The sequence below is a fragment of the Coturnix japonica genome, chromosome 15 (assembly GCF_054131305.1).
Source record: "Coturnix japonica strain WE chromosome 15, WE-NBRP24, whole genome shotgun sequence".
NCBI classification, from domain to species: domain Eukaryota; kingdom Metazoa; phylum Chordata; class Aves; order Galliformes; family Phasianidae; genus Coturnix; species Coturnix japonica.
In genome coordinates, this window is record NC_140677.1 from 779,969 (window position 1) to 803,022 (window position 23,054).

The 23,054-nt window shown below is 46.9% G+C and overlaps 3 protein-coding genes across 7 annotated transcripts; all 3 read right to left on the reverse strand.

The window, feature by feature from the left end:
• Positions 1-283: 283 nt before the first annotated feature.
• Positions 284-13,414, reverse strand: IRAK2 (interleukin 1 receptor associated kinase 2). Of its 4 annotated transcripts, none has more exons than XM_085516685.1 (13): positions 13,263-13,414; positions 12,586-12,765; positions 9,138-9,308; positions 8,349-8,461; positions 6,756-6,950; positions 6,263-6,327; positions 5,712-5,826; positions 4,876-4,985; positions 4,320-4,515; positions 3,549-3,611; positions 2,122-2,322; positions 1,446-1,965; positions 284-1,174 (listed from the first exon to the last, which is right to left on the reverse strand). In XM_085516685.1, exons 1-13 carry the CDS (start codon positions 13,363-13,365, stop codon positions 1,056-1,058), a joined length of 2,151 nt encoding a protein of 716 aa, XP_085372811.1. In that variant the 5' UTR covers positions 13,366-13,414; the 3' UTR covers positions 284-1,055. The 4 variants fall into 4 exon arrangements, with proteins under 4 accessions (XP_085372811.1, XP_085372812.1, XP_085372813.1 ...); XM_085516686.1 differs by lacking the exon at positions 13,263-13,414 and adding an exon at positions 12,991-13,075; XM_085516687.1 differs by lacking the exons at positions 12,586-12,765; positions 13,263-13,414 and adding an exon at positions 9,842-9,965.
• An 829-nt stretch (positions 13,415-14,243) lies between these two features.
• Positions 14,244-16,801, reverse strand: VHL (von Hippel-Lindau tumor suppressor). Of its 2 annotated transcripts, XM_032447236.2 has the most exons (3): positions 16,538-16,801; positions 16,289-16,399; positions 14,244-16,011 (listed from the first exon to the last, which is right to left on the reverse strand). In XM_032447236.2, exons 1-3 carry the CDS (start codon positions 16,782-16,784, stop codon positions 15,827-15,829), a joined length of 543 nt encoding a protein of 180 aa, XP_032303127.1. In that variant the 5' UTR covers positions 16,785-16,801; the 3' UTR covers positions 14,244-15,826. The 2 variants fall into 2 exon arrangements, with proteins under 2 accessions (XP_032303127.1, XP_085372841.1); XM_085516715.1 differs by lacking the exon at positions 16,289-16,399 and having other exon boundaries at positions 16,538-16,752.
• An 89-nt stretch (positions 16,802-16,890) lies between these two features.
• THUMPD3 (THUMP domain 3 tRNA guanosine methyltransferase) lies at positions 16,891-22,791 on the reverse strand. The gene is made up of 9 exons (XM_015875292.3): positions 22,561-22,791; positions 22,161-22,238; positions 21,166-21,678; positions 19,853-19,983; positions 19,392-19,461; positions 18,907-19,022; positions 18,625-18,735; positions 18,261-18,384; positions 16,891-17,995 (listed from the first exon to the last, which is right to left on the reverse strand). Exons 1-9 carry the CDS (start codon positions 22,768-22,770, stop codon positions 17,864-17,866), a joined length of 1,485 nt encoding a protein of 494 aa, XP_015730778.2. The 5' UTR covers positions 22,771-22,791; the 3' UTR covers positions 16,891-17,863.
• Positions 22,792-23,054: the final 263 nt, after the last annotated feature.

Below are 23,054 nucleotides of genomic sequence, written 5' to 3' on the forward strand. Positions count from 1 at the left end.
AGCTGTGGGACCGCGGCCGCTACACCGAGCGGTGAGCCGGGCTGCAGAACAGCGGAGGTACGGGACAAACCGAGCGGGGAGCGATGCGGAGGGCCGGGCAGCAGCCCGGGAGGAGGCCGTGAGGCGGGGCAGCGCGCGAAGCGCGAGCGGCGCTTACTGAGCTGTGCCGGGATGCGCCGCTCAGGGGCCGCCGGTACCGGAGAACTGGCAGCTCTTCAGAGAGCTGGAGTAAGGCAATTTTCTGTGCTACAAGTCACGAAAAAGCTGGATATAAAGACAGGGCTTTTGTTGTTTTTTATGCTCAAGTTTATTAATAAAGTGTAAATTTGACAGGTTGAGATTAAAATGTATTATTTTGAATAGCCAAAGGAAGAATACCATTATTGCAAGACTATGCAGAATATTAGCTATGTTACATTACACTTAATAAACATCTGGTAAGGCTCCATACCTCAGAATACGTTTAAGATTAACACAGAACAAAGGTAAGAATAAAACAGCTGGCTTAGTGAGGAGCACAGCTACATGAGCAGGCCCATCTGGCTCTTCTTTGACTGTTCTACCCATTGCCAAAATAAATACAACCTATCGAATTTCAACTGTCTGATGAAGTGTATATGAAATAGATCATTTGGAAACTGAAACCTTCTCCAATCTCTTCAGAGATTTATTTCCTCATATACAGTGCAATGACAATAAAAGGTATTGCAGCCAATTGTGGATTGATGTTTGCTTTGTGATTCTAGGACTGGGGTATTTTAATAAGGCACGTTATCTGCAGATACTTTTGGAAGTACACAAGAAAAGGACCTTAAATCTGTTTACAGTGCAGAGGAGAAGAAAGAAGGCATTTCTGCACCGTGCCTCTGCCTGTTTTAGGAAAGATATTTCCCGTTTCTTCTCAGTGCCACCACTTTTGTTTTCTTCAGAGAAGGGTAACGTTTCTGATCCACATCTGCTACTCGGCCTCACAGCAGAGGTTTACCATCTTTCTAATAAAGAATCAGTCATGATTTCTTCTTATAAATTGGTCAGAGCTTATAAATCCATCCAGTTTAAGAATCAAAAAGTTCAGAACTGCTTAATTTGTCTTCTTCGTACAGCAGAATATTTTCCATTAGCTTCTTTTTTTGGTCATTTATTTTTATATTCCAGGATGCCTCTCTGGCTAATGCTGAAAAACAAAAAATTCCAAATACTGAGGAAAAAAACCAAAAGCATCGTGTCTAAGGCACAAACAAGGATTTTAAAATTAAAAATCTGGTTTAGAAAAGAAACAGACCATTCCGTAGATTTATTGCTATAAGTCATAGAGCAAGGAGTAAGAGCCCAAACTGCTGTAAACACTTGGGTTAGAAGAGAAGCATGGATGCTTCTGCCAAAACACCCAAACCATCACACATGGAACATTCTGCACCCACAGCTTCAGACTTATTGACATTTACCTTGGGATGAACATGTGGAGTCCAGCTCTGCATCTTTTGGTTGGGATGTGCTTTGTGCAGTAGCAGCCATTTCCAAGTTGTCATTGCTTCTGACGCACACTACGTTTCTTTCCCGGAGCACATTTGCTTTTGTTTTCTCCTTTATCCTGCAGTCAGAGCTCGCAATGTTTTCTGAATTGTTGCAGTTGTTGCTGAATAGCTCATCTGTAGATTTTTCTTCATCGGGGTTCCAGATGAAACTCGTCGATTCATCTGATTCACAAGGGACCCGTGACGTCTGTTCGCAGTAAGTGTCAGGTGACACAGCTGCTACTGAAGGTGTGCACTGAGCAGCACTTGCCAGGAGTATCGGCTGGGCACTGTCCTCCTTGTTCTGCCCTGCAGAAGGGGTGTCCATGCTGAGGTTGGTTGTCTCATCATCAGTTTCTTCTGGAGTATTCATAGAAAACCCAGAAGTGCTGCCTCCACAGATGTAGTGCTCTCTCAATTTATTTTCAGCTGTTTCCATAATTTCCAGCACCTGTTTTTAACAAGAAGATCTGTGAATGCAGAATAATCCCTATACCCCTTCTTACACACACTATCAACAGTCCAAAAATGCTGGGGTGCAAATGCTGTATCTTTAGGCCTTGCTATCATGAAGGCTAAGTTCTTGGTCAAATTGTTCAAATATTACCTCTGCTATGTTAGCATTCTTCTTCCTCAGACAAAGGCAGACGGCTGAGGCAAAATGAACAGCAACCTCTTCCAGCAAATGTCCTGCTTTCTTGTCCAGGTATTTACAGCATATTTCCTTGGCAGCCAGCTTTTCCAAATTCTTGACTTTGGAATGTGAGGCTTCTTTTGCTATTTGGATTTCATCAGCAATCATATCTTTCTATTCAAAGGAGAAAGGTACATTAGCGAAGACAAAATTGATACCAATGTTTAATTCCATCTAAATCACTGAGAACAGAAGTCCCCCCCCATGTACTTGTTATTACTGCTCCTTAACGGCTGGTTTACTGATCTAAAAGCTGATTTCCCTTTGTACAAGTCATAGAAATGCTGCTTTCACAGTAGAGAAATGGCCAAAGATTTTCTTTGTGCGTGTCTGATGTCAAAGTGCCTGAAGCAAACCCAGCTGCTCTATGCTTATACCCACCTAAAGGAATGAAAAATCATCAATGCTGTACATAGCATTTTCAATATTTTCAAATACTTATTAAAAGAAATCAGAAACCCAGGACTGTTTGTTTCCTGAAGCTATTTCACAGTATCACACAGTATCACAGTCTCGTGTGGGTTGGAAGGGACCTTAGAGATCACTGAGTCCAACCCCCGGGATTTGAGCCTCATGTGTAGCAGAGCGGCACTTCTACCACTTGCGCCACAGGGTGGATTCGAACACGGGCCTCCAGTGTTGGCATTCCTACCACTGCGCCACCGGGGCACACTATTTGGACGTTGCTGAACTGTTTGGAAATTATATGCATGAAAACCACCATCTTCCTCTTCAGGGTTTCAGCAGCGTGGCAAACCAGAAGGAGTGCATTGCACAGAAAGATTATAGGTGGAGTCTGTTTTGATGAAGATGGTGTTAATGGAATTCAGTGAGCCTGGACAGTTCTGGCTGCTCATGAAAGTAGTTTGTGTAGTTCTAATGACAGCCTGGACAAATTGGCCAGGATACAAATTCCAGACACCAATGTAATACTGATAAACATGGTAATGAGCAACTGCAGGTAGAGCCTACCCAGATTCCTCACTCAGTCTGACTCATAACACATCTTCCTGGTACATAAAAAAGCCTGCAGCAGCATTTCAGCACAAAGTCTGAAAATGAGAATGTGCTTAAAACTGGCTATGCTGCAGCATCTGTTAAGATAAGCAAGGCCAGTGCTCGTGAGTCTGCTGTGTGAAATGGGAATGTATACTCTGCTTGTGACTAAAGGTGATAAACCACTGATGTTAGTGGAACCACAATATAATTTCTAAAAAATCTCTTCTTTAGGATGTGTAAAGCAAACTGCAAATAACAGCATTTCTATAAAATGTACATTCACCTCATGACAGCAACCTCATTCACTCATGCCAGTGTTCATTATTTCTGCTTTTCCTTACCAGATAAATAGGGCTCCTTCCTTCATCCAGTGCCTTCATCCCTGTCAGTATCTCTGCTAAGACCTAGAAAGTTTATTTGACAGATAAACCAATTTGTTCACAATAAACTCTGTTTTTAAATGTCTGTATTTAAAGAAATATTGAACTACTGAACTGCCAGGGCATTTTAGATTTTATTTTTACTCTAACACTTCACACAGTGTAATAATGCCAAATTTGGGTGCTATTTATGACACTTTAGATCTAACCCCAGAGCTCAGTCCAGAATTTTTTAGTTAGGTACCACAGATAATATAAAAAACAAATGAGGTTCAAAGAGAGGACAGTCAATATAAATCTGTGTCAGAAATGACACCAAACAGAGTAACTTCCTGTTACAATGGAAACTTTTGAGACAAGTGACATTTTGAACTCTCATCTCAGCTGAACTTCCAAGCTGACAGATGACGTCTGTAGTGGCGGGTGTTTCCAATCCAGAATAATTGTGAGAGCCTGACAGAAAACTTTCTGCTGATCTTTCTCAAACTACTAACAGTAACACATTTGTTGCAACATCTTGTCATTTTGTTGTTCATAAGACTCACATTACTTTGCCACAAGCTGAAGTAGATTCAGAACATTAAGATAATTAGAAAACAGAATCTCAGCTTGTTATATAGTTATCAGTTGGAAATTAAATTGCAGCAACAAACAACTATGTGGGGAATGTGCTCATACATCCATTTTCCTGTCTACAAACATCAAAAACCACAGATGGAAAAGTCAACTTACCACACCACAGCCAAACACGTCGATTTTTTCTGTTAACTGCCCGTGTCTGACAAAATCTTCTGGCAGATAAGTAAGAGAAGCTTGCAGGACTTTGGTTTTCATCATAGTACATTCGGACTTTTTATCAGCAGAGAACAGTCGCAGACCTGAATGCCCAAGCTTTGGTGTGAAGTTTTCATCCAACAAGACATTAGAGCTGTGAGAGACAAACAACACTGCTCAGAGTCATTACTTTCACTTGATGAGAAAATCTGCACTTTTCAAAGTCCAGGGGGAGAGAAATTCCAGCTTTTGGCCAGCTGTGTAACAGTGAAAGATTAGACAGAGAGGAAGGGAGAGAGGGCTTAAAAATACTCCAAACATTACTAAAGAAGAATATACTTCCATCATTTATAAAGGAGAGACAAGTTAAACGTGATCAGGTGAAGATCCTACATAACAAGAGATAGCAGAACAACACTGCAAATGAATATCAACACTATAAAAGCTTTCAGTTGCTTCTGTTGAAGAAATCCTGGACTTTGTGAGTGCACGGGTAATGCCAAACCCCTCTCACCTCTTGATATTCCCATGAAAAATTCCAAAATTGTGTAAATACTCCACAGCTCGGATGAGTCCCACAGCAATGCTAATCCGTGTCTCCCACGCCAGTGGAGCAGAATCATCCTGCAAGGAAGTAATAGGAAAAAAAAAAAAAAAAAAAAAAAGGTCATTTTATCTTTTAACAATGGAAACTATACAGCAGCAGAACATTTTCATTCTAAAGACTGTTTTGGTCTCACTGCAATCACAAGCAAAATGCCAGCTGGCCTACATCAAAAGTTTTGTCCAACGCGGAGTTTGTGATTTCTAGGCCCAGGAAGGATCTTATTCTTGTGCACCGCGCTGCGTGTTTTGCCTCGTGACAACAGTGAGATAAGGACAAAGCAAAGCTCATGCTTATTCAAAGCATCAATTATATGCCATTGCAGAGGCACTGTACTGGTTGTGATGGATTGCTTTTCTGCTCCTTCTGCCATATGATCTCTGCAAATGCTCTTTCAATACGTGTGAACATCTCAAACTGTTCTCTCTTAAGCCCTTCTAAAACATTGCAGAAGGTGAATGAAAATGATGAGAACCACATTCCCAGCTCCAATGAAATATTATGATACAGACTGATATGTTCTGCAGATTAGTTATTATTTGAAAAATCTGAAGGTTACAAAGCAGAAGCTTTTTATTGACCCAATCTGCTTTGCTGTAGTAAAACTGAAAAAGAGCATAATACCTACAAAGAACTTAGCTGGGCTCTTTTGGTCTGTTTCTTAGAATTATGAGATCTCACTGCTTTTCATACAGTAATGTGACTTGTAGTCACAGATAAATAATGGACTCAGGTTATCTGCTTACTTGATGCTGAAGTTTGTTCTGCAGTGATCCATTAGGCAGGTATGGATATATCAGACAGTGCAACTCAGATTCTACTGTGAATCCCAGCAGCTGCAAAATGTTGACATGACAACACCTGCAGATCAACAATGATTTACAAATTAAATGAGAGCAACGCAGGAAAATGCATTCTAAGGCTGGAATAAATCCCTACATTCAAGACAGTTCAGAATTACATTTTGTCCTGTAGCCACAAACATAGAATGGCCCTAAGTGGGTTCACAGAAGGCTACACTAGCAGCAGAGGAGAGACAAGGCTACAGCATGACACTTTTGAGCAGCCAGAAGGGATACAAAGCCTTCACCATGTCCAGGAGTGGCAAGGGGCTGTGTGTGCTTTGCAGGGAACAGCACAATTCTGGCAGGCAGGTATGCTGCTTCCCAGGGCACCATCCCAGTCCCCATCACAGGCTGGTGCCTGGGGGATACGTGCATCAGTGTGACTGACTGAACAGCCTGGGAACACAGTGCATGCAGGGTACACAGACTGCCTTTGAAAGGCAACCACTCACCGAAAGCAAATCTGTACTTCTGTATGAAAAAATCTCTGGGTGGAATTTGGACTTGTGCATTCAGTCTGAAAGAAAGAAAAAGAAAACATGCAATAGAATCTCAACAGTAATGATTAAGGTGCTGCACTCGTACAGGCCTATTACTCTCTAGATGACAATGTTAGCAAACAGGCTGTTTACACTGATGACCATTTTGTGTCATAGACAACAACTATAAATTCAAACAAAAAGTGATGTGAAGAGATCTCTGATCCTATTATCCCCGCAGGCAGCTACTTCCAGGCTACTCTGACAAATACAATGAATTGAACTTGCCATGTGAGTAAAACCTCACATATGTGTTTCCTGCATCTAGGTTTACTAATGTTATTTCTCTTGTACTTCTCCTTTTTTATAGCAGATCTTGTTCTCTGCCCACAGAATATTAAATGAAAACTGTTTAAGAGATTCTAATAAAATACCTCCTTCAAAGAAAAAGAAGTGGAGCACTTGCCTCTTTCAGTCTTTTGATGACATACACCATGTTGTGCCTCTGACCTTGGTAGACATCTGCAAAAGTGCCTTCACAAATTTTACTCTTGCTACTGAACCCATCTGTGGCATTAGTAACTTCTTTCTGGGTCCACAAAAGACTCCCACTGGGGAGATCAGTCATCGTCTCCTGCTGAGGAGTAGAAGAGCTGCAGGGCTACACATTGCGAGAAGAAAGAAGTTAATCTCGTAAACATTTGTGTGCTTTCTCCATCTCTTTCAAGCTTCACATTTCTTTTCCATGAGCTAAATGAGAGTTGTGATTGTTGAAAGAAATTGTGAAAGGCACTGTGCAATCGCTCGGTATGCTTTCCCTTTGTAATACCTGCGTTGATTTGTCTTGCTGATAGAAATATTTTTCACGGTAGAAGACACCTGAAAACAGCTAATCTATGTTTCCATCTTTCCCAAACAACAGAGTTAGTTTTCTTTAAAAGTCCTTATGTGTATTTGAAGTGACATCAATTTAAGCCACTAAACCCATTTATCTCTATGCCTGAGGCATGTATCATGGTACTGTATCAGAAAGGAGTGGCTCTCATGCTATAATGTTTTTATTTTCCCCTAAGAATTGCACAGCTACTTCTGAAGTGGTTGCAAAATAGTTGCTCACAGTCAGACAAGTCCTAATGCCACTTGTTATTACAATTCCACTGCAGCCTACACATAATCATACAGCTTTCACAACCCTTATTTACTCCAGACCTAAGAAAACAAAACCTTAACTCCCCCCCAGGAATTCTGAAACTACTGTGTTCTTTGTAGCAATCTTCTCCTATTGCTGTCACTCCTGAACCACATCATCCTGGACAAGTCTTAAAGCACAATCTTCTTTAGAAAAAAAAATAACATAAAAGGAAAAAAGAGGTTAATGCAGAACTAGGATGTGCACACATTGACCTGGGAAACACACTCTGGAAAAGTACAGAATGGTTCCATCTAGATGGTCTTGCAGATAAGAGAGCTATAGTGAGGAATAACAGAAAACTATGTTGAAATCACCAGGAGCATGAAAAAAACTGCTCCCAGCAGGATGGCTGAGCCTGGGGATGGGGCTCAGAGGGATGGCAGATCTTCATCCTTGGAGATTTACAGTTTTCAACCAGATAAGGCTCCCAACCTCAGATTGACAATAGCCCAGTTTTCAGCAGGAGCCACATTTTAAATTTAAACTAAAAGCGTGACATTGCACCTAGTCAGTCGTTTATACTCCTACTGTAGTACTGTCATACTGTTCTATGATCCCATTAGAAATGTTGGAGTCTGCTGCAAAATCTATACTGGAAATTCCTTCAAATAATTAATTAAATTAATTGCTATTTGGGCACATTAGCCATGCTGAGCTACATAGTACTGTTAAATATAATCCCTCACTGATTTCTCATTAGCAAAAAAAGAAAATAAAAGGAAAAAAAAATTGAAGCAAAATTTAAGTATTTAGTACCACATTCAGTCTAAACATAAAGTTGAGAAGTAAACTTTAATTGAAAAACACAGCATGCCATCACAAAGCAAATTTTCATTGTTATAATCAGTAAGAATTAAAGGGATTTACCTTCACACTTGATGAGACGGAAGGATTTGACTGTAAGGATTTCAAAAGGTCTCTTGGGGGAGGTGGTGGAGAAGGAAGTGAATACAAGGTTCCTTCAGAAACAGCATCTGAAACTGAATTAGCAGCACTGATAATACACCTCTTTTTCGTGACATTACTGCCACTGACTCATTGTGAGCATCCAAGATGTTTTGCTGAAATGCCTAACCATGTATAACCTATGACAGGCTGTCAAAACATGAAATGCCATATAAAGACATGGAGCTATTGTCTTGGTTCCTCTCTGTGGGACGACTGTGAAGATCATTCCAGCCCTGGCTCAGGGACATGGAGCTTCCAGAGCCTTTGCCTGCACTGCTGCTCACATGCTGTCCTCAGCACACAGTGGTTCTGCTCCCTCTCCCAGCAGAGCCACTTGCTGATGCACAGCTCTCCTCTGGCCCAGACTCATGCTGTATGGAGAGAGGGACTGAGGGCGTGCGGTGAACGACAGATCTAGTGTTAGCATGGAGCTGGTGCTCACACAGACTTGGGAGAAGTACTCCTGAGATCCCACAGCACCTCTGAAAGCCAGGAGAGGCACAGAAAGGAAGAACAGGTGGCTGCATGATCAAGCTAGGAACTAACAGCTTGGGAGACTGCAGTGCTAGGTGAAAGGCAAATATTCATTTAGGACCATCTTGAACAGGAATGCACTCATTTATACCACAGTGAAAGTCAGGGTAAAGCATTCTTGACTATATGGTCATTTCATTGTTACAGAAAATCAGACTCTATTATTTTACTTACTACATGCTGGTGATATTCCTGGCTGTGAAGGCTCTGGTGATGGCAGCAAACTTATCTCATTTTCTCTCTCTTTGTGTTTGTTTTCTGTGGGAGTTAAAGATACGTTCTCCTGTTTAGGTGGCTCTACCAGCTCTTCTTTTTCAGAGGTGATAATGCTAGAGGGTGATATCCCTGCAAAGGAGATCAAAATTAATGTGAGTACCATGCATAAGGAAGCCTGACTAATCAGTTATCAGAAAGTAATCCCTGTTGGGAAAATGGACTATACATTAAAACAACTGTAAAGCATTTCTAGTGTTCATTGTTCAATTGTTTCAGTATTACTGGTATTTAAATTCAGACTTGAAGAGCACATACATCTTGCAAGAAAATATTAAAATCAGAATAGGGCACAGCTGGGACAGGAACAAACTGCAAATAAAAAAACACAAAGATGCTCCACTACACAGAGCTGTCAAAAACCCCCAACAAAGCTGCTGAATTCAGGTCTGTTAGAGGGGAAAACGAGGGGGAGGAGGAGCCTGGAAATGCTGAGTGTGCACCAGAGATGACACAAGAACTTTGTAGTGCCTACTAACCACATTTTCCTGGTTATAATTCTGTACTCTTATTTTCTATCTGGAATCTTTTGTCAGCAATATATGTAACATTGACATAAAAATATAAATCAATCCTTTGATATGAAAGAAAATAAGCACAAGTACCAATACGAGCTTTTTTTGTTGAGCTGTTGTATCAGCTTGTCACCTTCAGTAAAAGCCACAGCACTCTGCATCTGAAATCAGACAATAGCTTTGTATTCTTCTTTGTGCACAAAGAAAGCATTGGGGGTATCTGAAGCCAGAAGGAAGCCAGAGTTTTCATTTAGTCTGTGCTCCTCATAAACCACTTTCAGCAGAAGTGAAGCTCAGAAGGCAAGGCATGACAACTCCCGGTGCACTGCAGCTTGGACCACAGACAAGGGCATGTCTGTGTAGGGCAAGCTTTTTCATTTGACTTCCTTCTGGAGTTTGTGGGATTGTTCTGCAGTGTCACATATGAATGCAGGTTTGAACGAAATAACGTCGAACTGATGCTCCAGAAAAATCAGCTGTTTCTTTGTTAAAGCAGCAGAATGCCATGAGATCACAAACGTCAAAGGTTTGGGAAATCACTGAATTTCAAGCAGTCTGCTGGCCTTCCGTTCCTACTGGCATTCCCTGCATTCTGCAATTGCTGACCTTCCCTGCTGGTACTTTAACTTAGAAGCCTCTACAACTTGGATCACTTCCCTCTTTCAACCTATTTCTCATGGTTTTTTAAGAATTTTGCAACTTCCTGCACATCAGTCAAACAGGTCACACTGACACCGAAGAATGAACACAGGAAAAAGTCTGTTCTTATAGATGTGCCTGCAAGTAACTGCCAGTTAAACAGTCACCTGGTGTCCTGTCTGAGAGTTGTAAGTCAGTCTGAACAGTGTTACGGTGACACAATAGTTGTCAGAAATCAGAACAGCGGCTTTTTGAAGTGCCCAACAGAACTGAAAACCAAACCCACTTCCAGCTCCTTGCACCGCCCTGCACGGAATGCTTTGATTTCCCAGATCCTCCTGTCACAATGGAAACCAGAAACAAAGGGGTGGTTTATTTTTCTCAGAAGGTGAGTGCAGATTTTTTCTGATGAAGCCACAACACGCAGAGTGGAATTACAGAAAGTCACTGAACGCACCGAATTAAGGAACACCCCAAGGTGAGCTGGCTGCAAACAAAGGCGGGACCAAGAGCGCTCGGTCCAGGCAGGAGCAGCGATAGCTGGAGGTGTGGCTGGCTGCAGCATGTCCACAGCAGTGCCCAGGAACTCCCTGTGGACTGTGTGAGATACACAATGGGCACAGAACAAAGTTACTGCAGCGTGGAGGCCACTGGCTACTCCAAAGCATCTGTAAAATTAGCATTATCGAGGAGGCTTATTGTGTTGGAGATCTCTAGATCCAGTTTCTTCAGTGTAAGTAATACACGTTGTTTTCAATCCCGTCCACTCAGGCTGGACCCTCAGGGCCACGGTTCACAACCAGCTCACTACCATTCTCATTACAGATGAAAATTCACTATTCTGTAGCTCTGTCCACTCAGTTGAGGAGTGAGGACAAAGAATTGTTAACATCTCCTGAGTGGAGCGACTGAGTTCAGCCAGAGGGGTTCTGCTGGAAGAAGTGCTATTGCACCCTGAATATCCCTTTTGAATAGACAGAAATTCAGAATAATCCCTTAAAGTTTTGGTTTTTTTTTTTTCTACCCTAAAATGAAGTTCCTAGGTCACACTAACACCAGGAACCCACGAAAAACCCAGCTGTGCTATATAAAGAATTGCAGCAGCAGGCAAACTGTGACACATGGTGGGAATTTCCATGAGCAGCGCCTGTCAGTGCCAGCTGCGTGTGCTGCCAGCCCTGCCCACGGGTGGCTCACAGCAGGACGCGGCCCACAGTGGCCTCCTCCTCCCTGGCTGTGCAGGCAGTGCCCCATACGCCTCCCCCCTCCTGTCACTACACACTTGTCAGCTTTGCCCAGTTCCACATGCACCTGCATTGCACTTCTCCCATCATTTTGAGCCGCACAAATCTAATTTTTCTTTCTAACAACTGCCTGTGGAGAATAGGCAAAAGTCACACAAACACCACCTTCCTAATAAGTGGGTTTGGGTGGGAATACATGAAGAGGGGAGTATAGGCCACTGTCAACTTGCCAGGGCAGCCCAGCACAGGAAAATGAATGTATTGTCCAGGGTTTCACAGCTCCACAACAGAGCTGAGCTGAGGTACCTCTGCTTTATGAACATGGATGGCTGCCGGTTAAACATTGGCTTCAAAAGAGAAACAATGAGATTTATATTTAAAAGTACTGCGACTTCTACAGGGCGATGGTTTGCCTTGATTGGATACAGCATTTTCAGAGCGTCAGCATCCAGCTCAGAAAATAACTGAAATACAGCAAATGGGACAGAGGTGAGAACAATGAACCAAGCACTCCTATGGGAACGTTCTCATGGTGCAGGAAAGCAGCTGCACAAGCAAAGCTGCTATAGGTTCCTCTGCCCTGAGTTTGTTGGCATTTAATGTATAATGGCAACATTTTGGTGGGGAACAGGAATGTATGAGAAATTCACACATTCACAACTCAGCTCCATGGTAAAACAAAGCAGCGTTTCAGAGCCATCCTTCGTGCACAGCACTGCCTCATTCTGGCAGCTCCTGAAGCACCTACGAGACACTATGAGGTGGGATGACGAAGCAGAACAGTGGCCCCTCGTCTACACCAGCTGTCCCTTCCCACCATGAGCAGAAAATAAGGATCAGCAGAGACTGCACAATGTGAGCACAGGGTTCTGAGCAAAGACTTCGTCAGCCTGCGCAATGAACACGGGGATGGCCCGGCACTGAGCCCAGCTGTTCACAGGCGCTACTCACAGTCCAGGATGACCTGAGCCGCCCGGTAGAGCTGCAGCGCCTGCAGCAGGTCCAGCAGCTGCCGCACGGTCGCCAGCCTCACACCCCACCACCACATCAGCTCGCGGGTGATGCTGATCCCGGTCTTCTCCATGCATTTGATCTTCCGCAGCTCCGTCTGGTCAGTGATCACGTAGGAGGCTGCGGGAGATGGGACGGCTCGGTTAGCAATGGGGAGAGAGCGAGGGCAGGGAAAGCACGGCGTGATGCAAACACACAGCGGCTCTTTCCGTTCACACCGTTTTAAAAGCAGGGACTGCCACACGTTAGCCGTGTGGATGTGGAGAAAATCCAGCTCCTGATAGCGGGGATTATTGTTATTCATTCAGATGTTAAGGGGAAAGAAACACAGTAAAAGTTAGTTACGTGGAGTCCAACGCAGAACCCCTCAGGCTGCTCAGCGACTCGTCGCCCTCAGCTCCGCGCTGCGCCCCGCTCGGCTCCGGTTCCGTTCCCGGACGGCAGCCGCTGGACGGAAGGGGCCGCGCGGGCGGCGGGGCGGCTCGCGTTATCGGCGCCGGGCAGAGCGAAGGGGAACCTCGGCGTGAGCGCGTGGAGCGGACTCGGCGGGGACCGAGACGAGGAGGGGAGCGGAGAGCGGGGGGGGAGCGGCTGGGGGAGCGGGGAGCCGCGCTCACCGAAGCGCATCCAGTCGCTGTCGCTGAGGCAGTCCATCTTCTGGCAGAAGTCCTCCAGCACCCATGCCGGCATGCTGTGCACGTACGGCGACGGCGGCGCCATCTCCTCGCGGCGCCCCGACCCGCGGCCCCACGGAGCGCCGGCTGCGGGCAGGCCGGGCGGGAGGGGCACCCCGCGCTTCCTCCTGCCGCGGGGGCGCGGCTTCCTGCGGGGCGGGGCGGATCCCCGCGGCGGGGGCGGCTGCGTGACGGGCTCGGAAATCGCCGACCTTGCGGTGCCACGGACGTGTCCGCTTCACGCCCCGCCAGGAAGCGCTGAAACCGGCGCTGATGGCCGCGGCCGAAAGGTCAACTAAACTAATCCACAGCGCGCTGTTTAAAGAACCTCACTGTAAGGAACGCTCCGCGTCGCTATTGAGGCCGTAGCGACAGCTGCCCTGCCAGCCGCACCTGCCCGCACAGCCAGACCTGCCCCGAGGCAGCCGGGCTGCTCCCCGCACCGGCAACAGAGCAGAACCGGGACCTTCGGAGCCGTTCACCACGAGGAGGGTGAATAAAGATCCGCGACGGGTTCACCGCCGTTTAGAAACGCACCTATCTGCTTTGGTGACTTCGCTTTGGTTTGACTACTGCATGTAGTGAGAGGTTTCACGTGGGAACTGAAAATCACTTCTTCAAACCGAGGCACAAATAATCCCGCACAGCAGCCCTCATTTCAAGCAGTGCCACACGAGCTGTGCTGCCCGCGTCCCGACTCCTGCCGCTGCAGCTCCGCTCAGCGCCCCGCAGCAGCACTCGGTGTGACGTGCGGTTCTGTCCTGCCTGCCCCATTACTGCTCCTGGCGGCTCTCACAGCAACAGCGCCGCGAATCCGATGTGAGCTCAATCCCGCAGCATCCACCTGAATGCCACTGCAGAAACACAAACGCGTGTGCAGTTGCAACCACTGCAAAATCATCAGACAGCACGAGACTCAAAGAGTTAACACGGATTTACATTTTTATGAGGAACAAAAATCAGTTCATACACAAACATTTAAGAAAGAAAAAAGTCCACAAGAAGGGCAGACGTTGCCTACTTCAGAACCTCACACTGCAGAACAGCCTGCTGCTATCTGTTAGCAACCTGCTGCTCTGCAGCCTGGGGAGCAGTTCACATATCTGCTAAAACCAACATTGCTTTGAGTTATGCACAGAGACACACAGACACACATCTGTGTATTTGAGGTATGGGGGAACATGTAGGTCAAGAACCTTTCTTATTTCTAGGAAGCATATAAACAGGAGGCACATCTGTTTACAAGGGTGGATAGTGGCAGGACAAGGGGGAAAGCTTTTAAACTGAGACAGGAGAGGATCAGGTTGGATAATAGGAGGAATTTTTCACCCAGAGGGTGGTGGCGCACTGGAACAGGTTGCCCAAGGAGGCTGTGGATGCCCCATCCCTGCAGGCATTCAAGGCCAGGCTGGATGTGGCTCTGGGCAGCCTGGTCTGCTGGTTGGTTGCACACAGCAGGGGGTTGGAACTGGGTGAGCACTGTGGGCCTTTGCAACCCAGGCCATTCTATGATTTCTCTCTGTGCAGCTGGCCTGCTGAAAAGCACAACTCTGCCTGGGGGAGCCAGGCCTGCAGCTGGGGCAGCTTCTGTGGCTCTGGGGGCACCAGCAGCCTGGGCAGACCAAGACCAACCATGCTCCCCAAGGCCAATCCCTGGGACAAGAAAATGAGGCTCAGAGCACCCACCTTCTGGGAACGCTCCCTTGGTAAACCAGTATGGGAGCTGAGGGTGTGGGCACAGAGGTACAGAGCAGAAAGGGGTCCCAAAACCAAGATGCAGTTCATATGGCTGAAAAGGTGCCCTCACCTAGAGATAAAGCAAGAATTCAGTAATGAAGGACAAATTAAGGCATTCAAGGCATGTTCTGTGTAAAAATTTGTCAGCCTGAGTTGCTGCAGTGAGGGTTTATGAACACATAGGCTAACACAGAAATGCTTAGTCGTCTTTCCGCCAGCACAGAAGTTTTGGGCCAAGCCCTCAGAAGGCAACTGTGGAAGCTCTCACGTGAGCACACCCCACACTTTGTAATTCAAACATAAATCCAGCATGTGAGAGAGCGAATTTCCACCAAAACCGAATTATTCAAGCAAACCTGGTGCTGCTTTGCCACCGATTTTAGAGTCTGGATTAAGTGAACCCTTGGTGTCATTTTCTAACACAGGGAGCTGAGCCACGTGCATTTCCTCCAGGCAGACAACCCCATTTGTGTGACCATGGAATGTTCTGAAATAGTCCAAAGCAAACTCCTCTGGGTCCTGTATGTGCCAGGCCATCAGGGTCACTGCTCAGCAGTGCATGAGAGCAGGAGCAGAGCCCTCACAGAGCAGCACACTCCTGCACACTGTTTGTCTTTGGAAGCTGAGCTGCCAGCACAGCAGATGTTCTACAGTGTGACTGAGTGTGTTCCAGAACTTCAGTGCCGACATTAGCTCCCAGCACACGTCAACTGACGGCCCCTCCTAAACCCAGTGCTTTGCTATGTGTGTGGCTCAGAACACACATCCTTTCAGTCGAGGGTTTCCTCCTGCAGCATTTCGCTCCTCTCCATGGACAGCCGCTGCAGGTCCTTCTTGATGTCGGGGTGGTCCTCCAGCTCCTCGTACAGCGAGCGCACGATGTCCAGCTTCCGATAGTCCCCGGGGCGGACCAGGCTGCGCACCACCTGCAGGCAGCGCTCCTTCAGCGTGAACACTGCGGGGAGACAGAGCGGGCACGAGGGCAGCGGGCGGCTGGGAACCGGCACAACACAGACAGCCCGGCAGCGTTACGGAGCCTACGAGGGGCGCCCGGAAAGTAAAGCGTCCCATCTGTCTGCACGGGAGCTACACCGGACAGGCGGTCACGGTAACACCGGTGCGTAGAGCGGATTCTCAGCTACAAAGCGTTATTATCGGACGCGGCCGCCAGCATCAGCTGCGCGTTGTGTCCGGCGGTGAACGCGCCCCGCCCGCCCCGCAGCGCCCCGCACCTGGCAGCGTGATGTCGGCGTTGCTGACGTCAGGAGCGGCCACGAACAGCTCCTGCCGGTTGACGAGCAGCCCGTCGTGCGAGCCCGCGTCACGGAACAGCCACAGGTGTCCTGCGGGGAGCGGCGCTCACAGCGTGGACACTCACGGCAGCACCGCGCGGCACCGCGCCCCCTCACCGCCCCCTCACCGCCCCCTGCCCGCTCCATGTCCGCTCCGTAACCGCCCCCTGCCCGCTCCCCGCCGCTCACCGCGGTAGCTGTGCATGACCCGCCCGGTGCGCGGCCGCAGCACGGGGTAGTACCGCGGCCGGCCCTCGAAGTCCACCCAGATGGGCAGCACGGCTCGCGGGCTGCGGTTGTTGAACACGACCTCGGACAGCTCGCGCGTGTTGGCGGAGCGCAGGCCCGGCGCGGCGCGGCCCGGCGGCGACATCACTGCGCGAGGCCGGGCACCGCCCAACCGCGCATGCGCAGAAGACGGCAGGGCGACACGCATGCGCAACGAGCCACGGCGGCGCTGACGTAACGCGGGGGCACGGTGACGTCACGGGATGCGCTCGGAGCAGCGGCTGCCCAGAACACGAACACCGAGACCAAGTGCCTTTATGGAGCTAATAAACTTTAATAGGCCTAAATCCAGCTCTGAGAGCGGTACCACGAGCTTGAATACACTTCAATGGAATGACAAGCTGGTAATTAGTGTTTCAGCCTCTGATGAGCAGAGTAATTAGCCTGAGAAACCGCATGATGTTCAGAGAAGGAAACAGACATTCATTGAACAAGAATTGAACAAGACATTCATTGAACATGAATTCCTGTCACTAGGGCAGCATCCCTACAGCAGCTCCTACAAAACCCCTCATCGCTGCCCCTCAGTGCCAGCATCACAACTCCCAGGTAACACCGCTCCCAGGCAGAAACCACAACTGCTCTGCCTCACCCACAGCGGGACCTGCAAACAGCCCGAGGCACCAACAGCACTGAGCTGGTAACAGGTAAGAAACAAACAGCAGCACCTGCACACTGCTAGCATTTCCTCACTGGAGCATCAAACATCTTAATTCACATCTGGGAAACAGTATCAACTTTAAACTTTCAGTTTGGAAAAGTTCTACAGCAAAGAGGTACTACCTCCAAACCCTTTGAGATGACTAACTGGAATACTAAGACTGGCATTTTAAGATAGGATTTCTACAGTTCAGGGGAAAAATAAGCTGCCAATTGGCTCCAAAAACGCCTCAACATGTTTTCTACTATAAGCAGAGGGAACAAACATTTAACTGAGAAATACAACAGATGTGGTAGAAAAGACTCAGGCAAAGGAGAGCATTGCTGACACCACTACTGACTTTCAGTTAAGGTGGCAGAGTGAAAAGCAATAACTTAAGTCAGGTTCAGAGCACACAGTACAACGGGGAGTTCTCAGGTTGGTCCCTGGTTCAGTGCTCAATTTACACAATTCTTATTTATTGCCTTTCGCTCAGGAACTGAGACAAACACTCTCAGCAACCTCCTTTACCAAGCTGCTCATCTGGAAATGATGCAGGTCTCTGCTGTCTTCCTCCACAAGGGCTGTCACCAGAAGGACTTATTTTCTTCCACTCTTTCCCAGGTGCGTTTCAGAAGATACACTGCAGCATGAAGTCCCCCTACATTCACCCACACTGTGTGACTTTTGCGCCAGATGTGTCCCAGTCTCGACAAGGCCTATGACAGAAAAATAGCACACAAAAAAGCTGCAAGAGTGGTGGCAGCTTCTTCAGGATAAGAATATAAGGATAAATTTGCTTTAGATGTTATTCCTGGCTATAGCAAATCACACCTGAATAAGGTCTAAAACCACATGAAAATGCTGCTATTCATCTCTTTAGAAACAGATCACCTGCCATAGTGAAGTCAGCTTAAAGTTTTTCTCCACAATAGATTTTCCTGTGCAAATGGGTTTAATTCTAAGGTTTGACCCAGAACGTACCTTGATGAAGCATTTCTTGTCTTGAGTCAGCAGCACAGCTCTACCTGTGCCTGGTGTGCAGATCCGCCCCATCTCCATGAGGCAGGCTGGATAGAGATCCCAGTTCTTCTTCTTTGACCCTATCCTATAACATAAATCAAGATCTCCTTTGTGACAGTCAAAAAACAGCAACTGCAGTTTTTTTCTCAGACACGGATCGACTCACATATGACCACTGAAACCTTCAGCTTTCACTCTTAACACAGAACACATTAATACTTCTCAATTAGGCCCAGTTAAGTTACAGGAGAACCCTAAACCTGGGCACGCGAGCACACGCGGTGGTGATGGTCACACACAGTAACCTGAATTTGTGGTCGCTCACCTTTTCCCAAAAGGCATGTCGGTCACAATGACATCCACAGAGCCAGTCCGCAAGGGGAGATTGCAAATATCCCACTGAACGATGTCTAAGGGTGCGCCCAGGGAAGCACTGCTAAAAAAGCAAAGATATCTCAGAGGTATGGTTTACTGAAAATATTTCTACACTGAAGAACTCTGTAACAGCAACAAAATAATAGTGAAAAAGTCCAGAAAATCTATGCAAGACAGATCTATTCCTATAAAGCACCATGGGAAAATAAAATCCCCTGTACCGTGTTCTTACCTTTCCTTACTTTCATTTTTCTTTAGCAAAGAGCAGATATTGCTTGCTGCTCTCTTTACAGCTTGTGGGTTGTTATCACCAGCAACGTGGAAGCAACCGGGCCATTCCATCGCTCCCTGGGGGGAAATACTGACAAGCATTAACATGAACATTTCTTGCTTTTTGAGACAAAACCCACCAAAAAAGAAAAAAACAATATTACAAAGCAATCTCAAGTAGATGTCGATGATTTTCAAACTCTTAACAGATATGTCACACATCTTAGGCAACTCAAAAGCTCAAAGTTCTTTTAGATTTTGCTTCTTCCTGTTATAGCTTTTGGAAGGAAACTAAAGGCATTTAGTGAAAGTGTGCCTGTAGCTGTTGAGAAGTTGGCAAGATGCTTCTGTTGGTGTCTATTCAGTTACTGCCATTAAAACTTACATGTTACTCGGTTGCAGATACTGTCTTGAGTTTTACTACGTTAAAAAGAAAGGAAGAGTCACCTCTATTGGTATTGCACCTGTACCGCACATTGGATCAATGATGATATCTGTTGGCTGGGGATCACAGAGTCTGAGGAGCAGGAAAAAAAAAAGGTACTTTGAGAAAAGAACACAAATTTCTATTACTGATGGAAAACTAAACTGTTTTAATCACAGCCACTGAGCCCCTCTAACATAGCATGGGAACATTAATTGCATTTAATAATTAGCATTTATACATGCCAGTCCAGTGAAATTCTCTCAAGAATGTCATCATCCAGCTCTCTGAAAACTGGCTCTTTGCAGCAAGCGTTTACTTTTCTAAGCTGGGAAACATCCAGCATTGCTACATCTTTCTTCCCTTTTAATAGGAATCAACAAAAACGGCTTCTAAGGGAGCAGTGTGGGAGATAACGCAACTAATTTGTGAAGCAGAATGACTTATTAACTTAGAATCATATGAAACTATGCATTGCACTGACCTAAGCATGCCATAAGCAAGAGTTGAGCGAAGGGTTGTGGGTCCAAAATGTGTAATATTTCTTCTGTGGAGACTCTCCTCAGTTAATGCAATGCCCACAACTACTTCATTGTTGTGAATATTCAGGAGTACCTAAAGAAAAACTGGCACTAAATTTCAGGAGTAACACAAGCTTCCCACAGTACATCTGGTAAATGTTTCAATCGGCAGCTGTGAGTTAGATAAAAATCAGGAAATACAAGAGCACCGTCTACTGGCTTTAGTGAGGACAAAGGATACACATCAGGACAGCACAGTTGTTTTTCACATGCACAAAAAGCACACTGTGATGCTTTATACACGCTGGGGAGAAGCAGGGTTAAGTCCTGCAAGTCACAGCGCAGCATCTGCAAAGCGGCAACAGAAACCCCACGCCTGGTCCTATAAGCAACGTGAATTCAGAAGGTGAATATATCTTTACAAGGAAGGGGGTCAGCCCTTAAAAAATTCTGCAAGAAAGTCATTTCATTTTATTGCCTCTCAAAATGAAAACTTTAATGGACCTTATCTGCTGGACCTCCCTTCCCTATGTAAAGGGAAAAAACAGTGGACAACCCTTTTTGTCCCCTGTAACCATATGAGTAAATAATACAGGAGGGGTAAAAGTATAAAACCTTGTGGTGTAGCTGAGAGAGGAGAAAACTTTTCAGCACGACTCAGCTGCTCTGGGGCTTAGTGGTGAGTGAGAGCATTATCATGAGCAAGAGCACGTGCAGAGCAAAGGGCAACATGGAAATGAAGAAATGTGTCCTCACCACAACGCAAAAGAGAATATAGACTATAATGGGCTGATAACAGCAGGACTAGGGGAAATGGTTTTAAGTTAAAAGAGGGAAGATTTAGGTTGGATGTTAGGGGGAAGTTCTCTACTAGGAGAGTGGTTAGGTCCTGGAACAGGCTGCCCAGGGAGGTTGTGGATGCCCCGTCCTTGGAGGTGTTCAAGACCAGGTTGGACGGGGCTCTGGTCAACCTGATCTAGTAAATGTGTATGTTTGGTGGCCCTGCCAGGCAGGGGGGTTGGAACTACATGATCCTTGAGGTCCCTTCCAACCCGGGTCATTCTGTGATTCTGTGACAGACAACCAAAGTGCAATCAAGCAGTGGGGTGTGAGTATATATGTAACATGCCAGGGAAAATAATGCCTCTGAGGAAGCCGGCTTCAGCATTACCGACTTCCAGCTCCAAGATAATTAAAGGTTATTTTGGAGTTTTCTGAGAATCAAACTATTAATTAAGTTTTGAAATAGAATGATTTCCAAGGCACAATGCAATACCTCTACATCAAAGTTGGTCATGTCGGCCTTCCACTGGAAGTGCTCCTGTACAGCTCCTCCGAAGTCTCTTGCAGCCTCATTTGATGTAAAACTGTGCTTGTCTCCAGCTCTATTGCATGTAACGCGAAACTTTAACACCTTCACATCTCCTCCATCTTTCTTATCTTCTCCTGCCTTTGTCTCAGCCCCAGAACTGGCATGCAGTTCATTTTTAGCCTCTGAGAGTTCATTATCATCCTCCTCATTTTGTGAGGCATCTCCTTGCATCTCTTCTCCACTCTGGCCATCTCCTGCCATGTTAGTGGTGCAGTCCTCCTGCCCACCCGCAGCTCTGTGCTCCTTTTCCTCCCCTGTGCCGTCCTGCAGCTCCCCTTTGCTTGCAGTTTGCTGCACATTCTGCTTTTTGCGTTTTGTCTTTTTCTTTTTTAAGCCATTGTTCAGCTCCCAGATTTTCAGAGGATCGTCCCAAGGCAGTTTTTTAACCAAATCTTCCAAATCTTTTAAAGCATCTTCCTTTTAAAGACAAAGAAATGGTCCTTCAGAGTAATTTCCTTCCTTTAAGAACCACCCTCTTTCTAAATCTCTTACATTAGTCTGTACATGCAACTTGCTGCACATCTAATCACAGCTGGCACTTCTTTTGGGCAATTTTTTTCACATCTGGCAAAGACTAAGAAGTGGTATTTTACATCACAGGATCCAGAACAAATAATCAGTTACCATGACTACATTAAGAGATCAAGAGATCTTTTATTGTCCCATGTCCAAGGCTGACATCCATGCACACAGCTGCTCCCTCTCATTTCCCTTGCAGCAAACACAAGAGAAGGAACTGAGGCAGACAACATCACCGCACTTCAGCTGTAAACCCAACAAAGAACCAGGACAGCACTACGAGCATTTCAAAGATCATTGCTCATGAAACACCGAAGGCACTACAATGAAAATAACGCTCCAAACCCCACAAGGGACTGAAAGCAACGAGAGTCACTCACCTTGGTTTCTTTAAACTGATAATCTTTGAACTCCTGAACGACAACAAACAAATTATCCACAGACCTCAGCTGATGGACCTATAGCGAGGGAGAGCAGCAGTGCTCGGTTACCATCGGTTACAAAGCGTCGCCACTTACATCTACATCCGACCTGGCGCTACGTGCAGAGATTGACAGCTGACGAGCAAATCAATGACAGCCGGTTTGGGGTTCTCTGACTCCAGCCCCCTTTGCCGGAGCACAGCAAACCCGACCGAGCCCCCACAACACCGGCCGGGCGGGTCGCTGTGCCCCGGCTGGCATCAAACGCAGCGCGCTGTGCTGCAACACACGACGGGCGCTGCGGGGCAACACGCACCGCGGGTGTTCACCCGAGGGCTCCGGGGACAGGTGCGCTCACCTCGGGCAGGCTGTGGGCCGGCACCTCGAAGTAGATCTTCCCGCGGTCCCTGCTGATCCGGGACGCGGAGCCGAGCTTCTCCTGCACCTCCGCGGCCGCCATCGCCTCGAACCCGGTGGGCACGGTGGCGCCGATAACGGCCAACCGCTCCTCGCCAGCGCCATCCCCGGCCGCATCCGGACCGGCCGCCTCCGCCTCCGCCTCCGCCATGACCAAACGCCGGCACGTGCCGCCCCTGCCCGGCTTCCGCTTCCGGGACGGAGCCGCGCGACAGCGCCCCCTGCGGTCCGGAGGAGCGACCCGCGTGTGCAGCGGGAGGGAGGGGAGCGAGGTGCTGATCGGAGCGGGACGGGAGGAGACTGTGGGGATCCAGAGCGGGTTCAGCACCGCACTGCACAGCACCGCACTGCACTACCTGCACTACACTGCACTGCATAGCACCGCACTGCACAGCACCGCACTGCACTACACTGCACTGCATAGCACCGCACTGC

Excerpts from the sequence above, each read along its gene's own strand:
- IRAK2 (XM_085516685.1), bottom strand. The coding sequence starts at position 13,365 with ATGGCGCCGCCGTCGCCGTACGTGCACAGCATGCCGGCATGGGTGCTG. Across the intron at positions 4,986-5,711 it reads AGAACAAACTTCAGCATCAA|GATGATTCTGCTCCACTGGC; the intron begins GTAAGCAGATAA and ends ACTTCCTTGCAG. Across the intron at positions 1,966-2,121 it reads AGAATGCTAACATAGCAGAG|GTGCTGGAAATTATGGAAAC; the intron begins GTAATATTTGAA and ends TGTTAAAAACAG.
- VHL (XM_032447236.2), bottom strand. The coding sequence starts at position 16,784 with ATGCGTGTCGCCCTGCCGTCTTCTGCGCATGCGCGGTTGGGCGGTGCC. Across the intron at positions 16,400-16,537 it reads GGTCATGCACAGCTACCGCG|GACACCTGTGGCTGTTCCGT; the intron begins GTGAGCGGCGGG and ends CGCTCCCCGCAG. Across the intron at positions 16,012-16,288 it reads CGCCGACATCACGCTGCCAG|TGTTCACGCTGAAGGAGCGC; the intron begins GTGCGGGGCGCT and ends GTCTCCCCGCAG.
- THUMPD3 (XM_015875292.3), bottom strand. The coding sequence starts at position 22,770 with ATGGCGGAGGCGGAGGCGGAGGCGGCCGGTCCGGATGCGGCCGGGGAT. Across the intron at positions 22,239-22,560 it reads CGGCCCACAGCCTGCCCGAG|GTCCATCAGCTGAGGTCTGT; the intron begins GTGAGCGCACCT and ends CCCTCGCTATAG. Across the intron at positions 19,984-21,165 it reads TGACCAACTTTGATGTAGAG|GTACTCCTGAATATTCACAA; the intron begins GTATTGCATTGT and ends GTTTTTCTTTAG.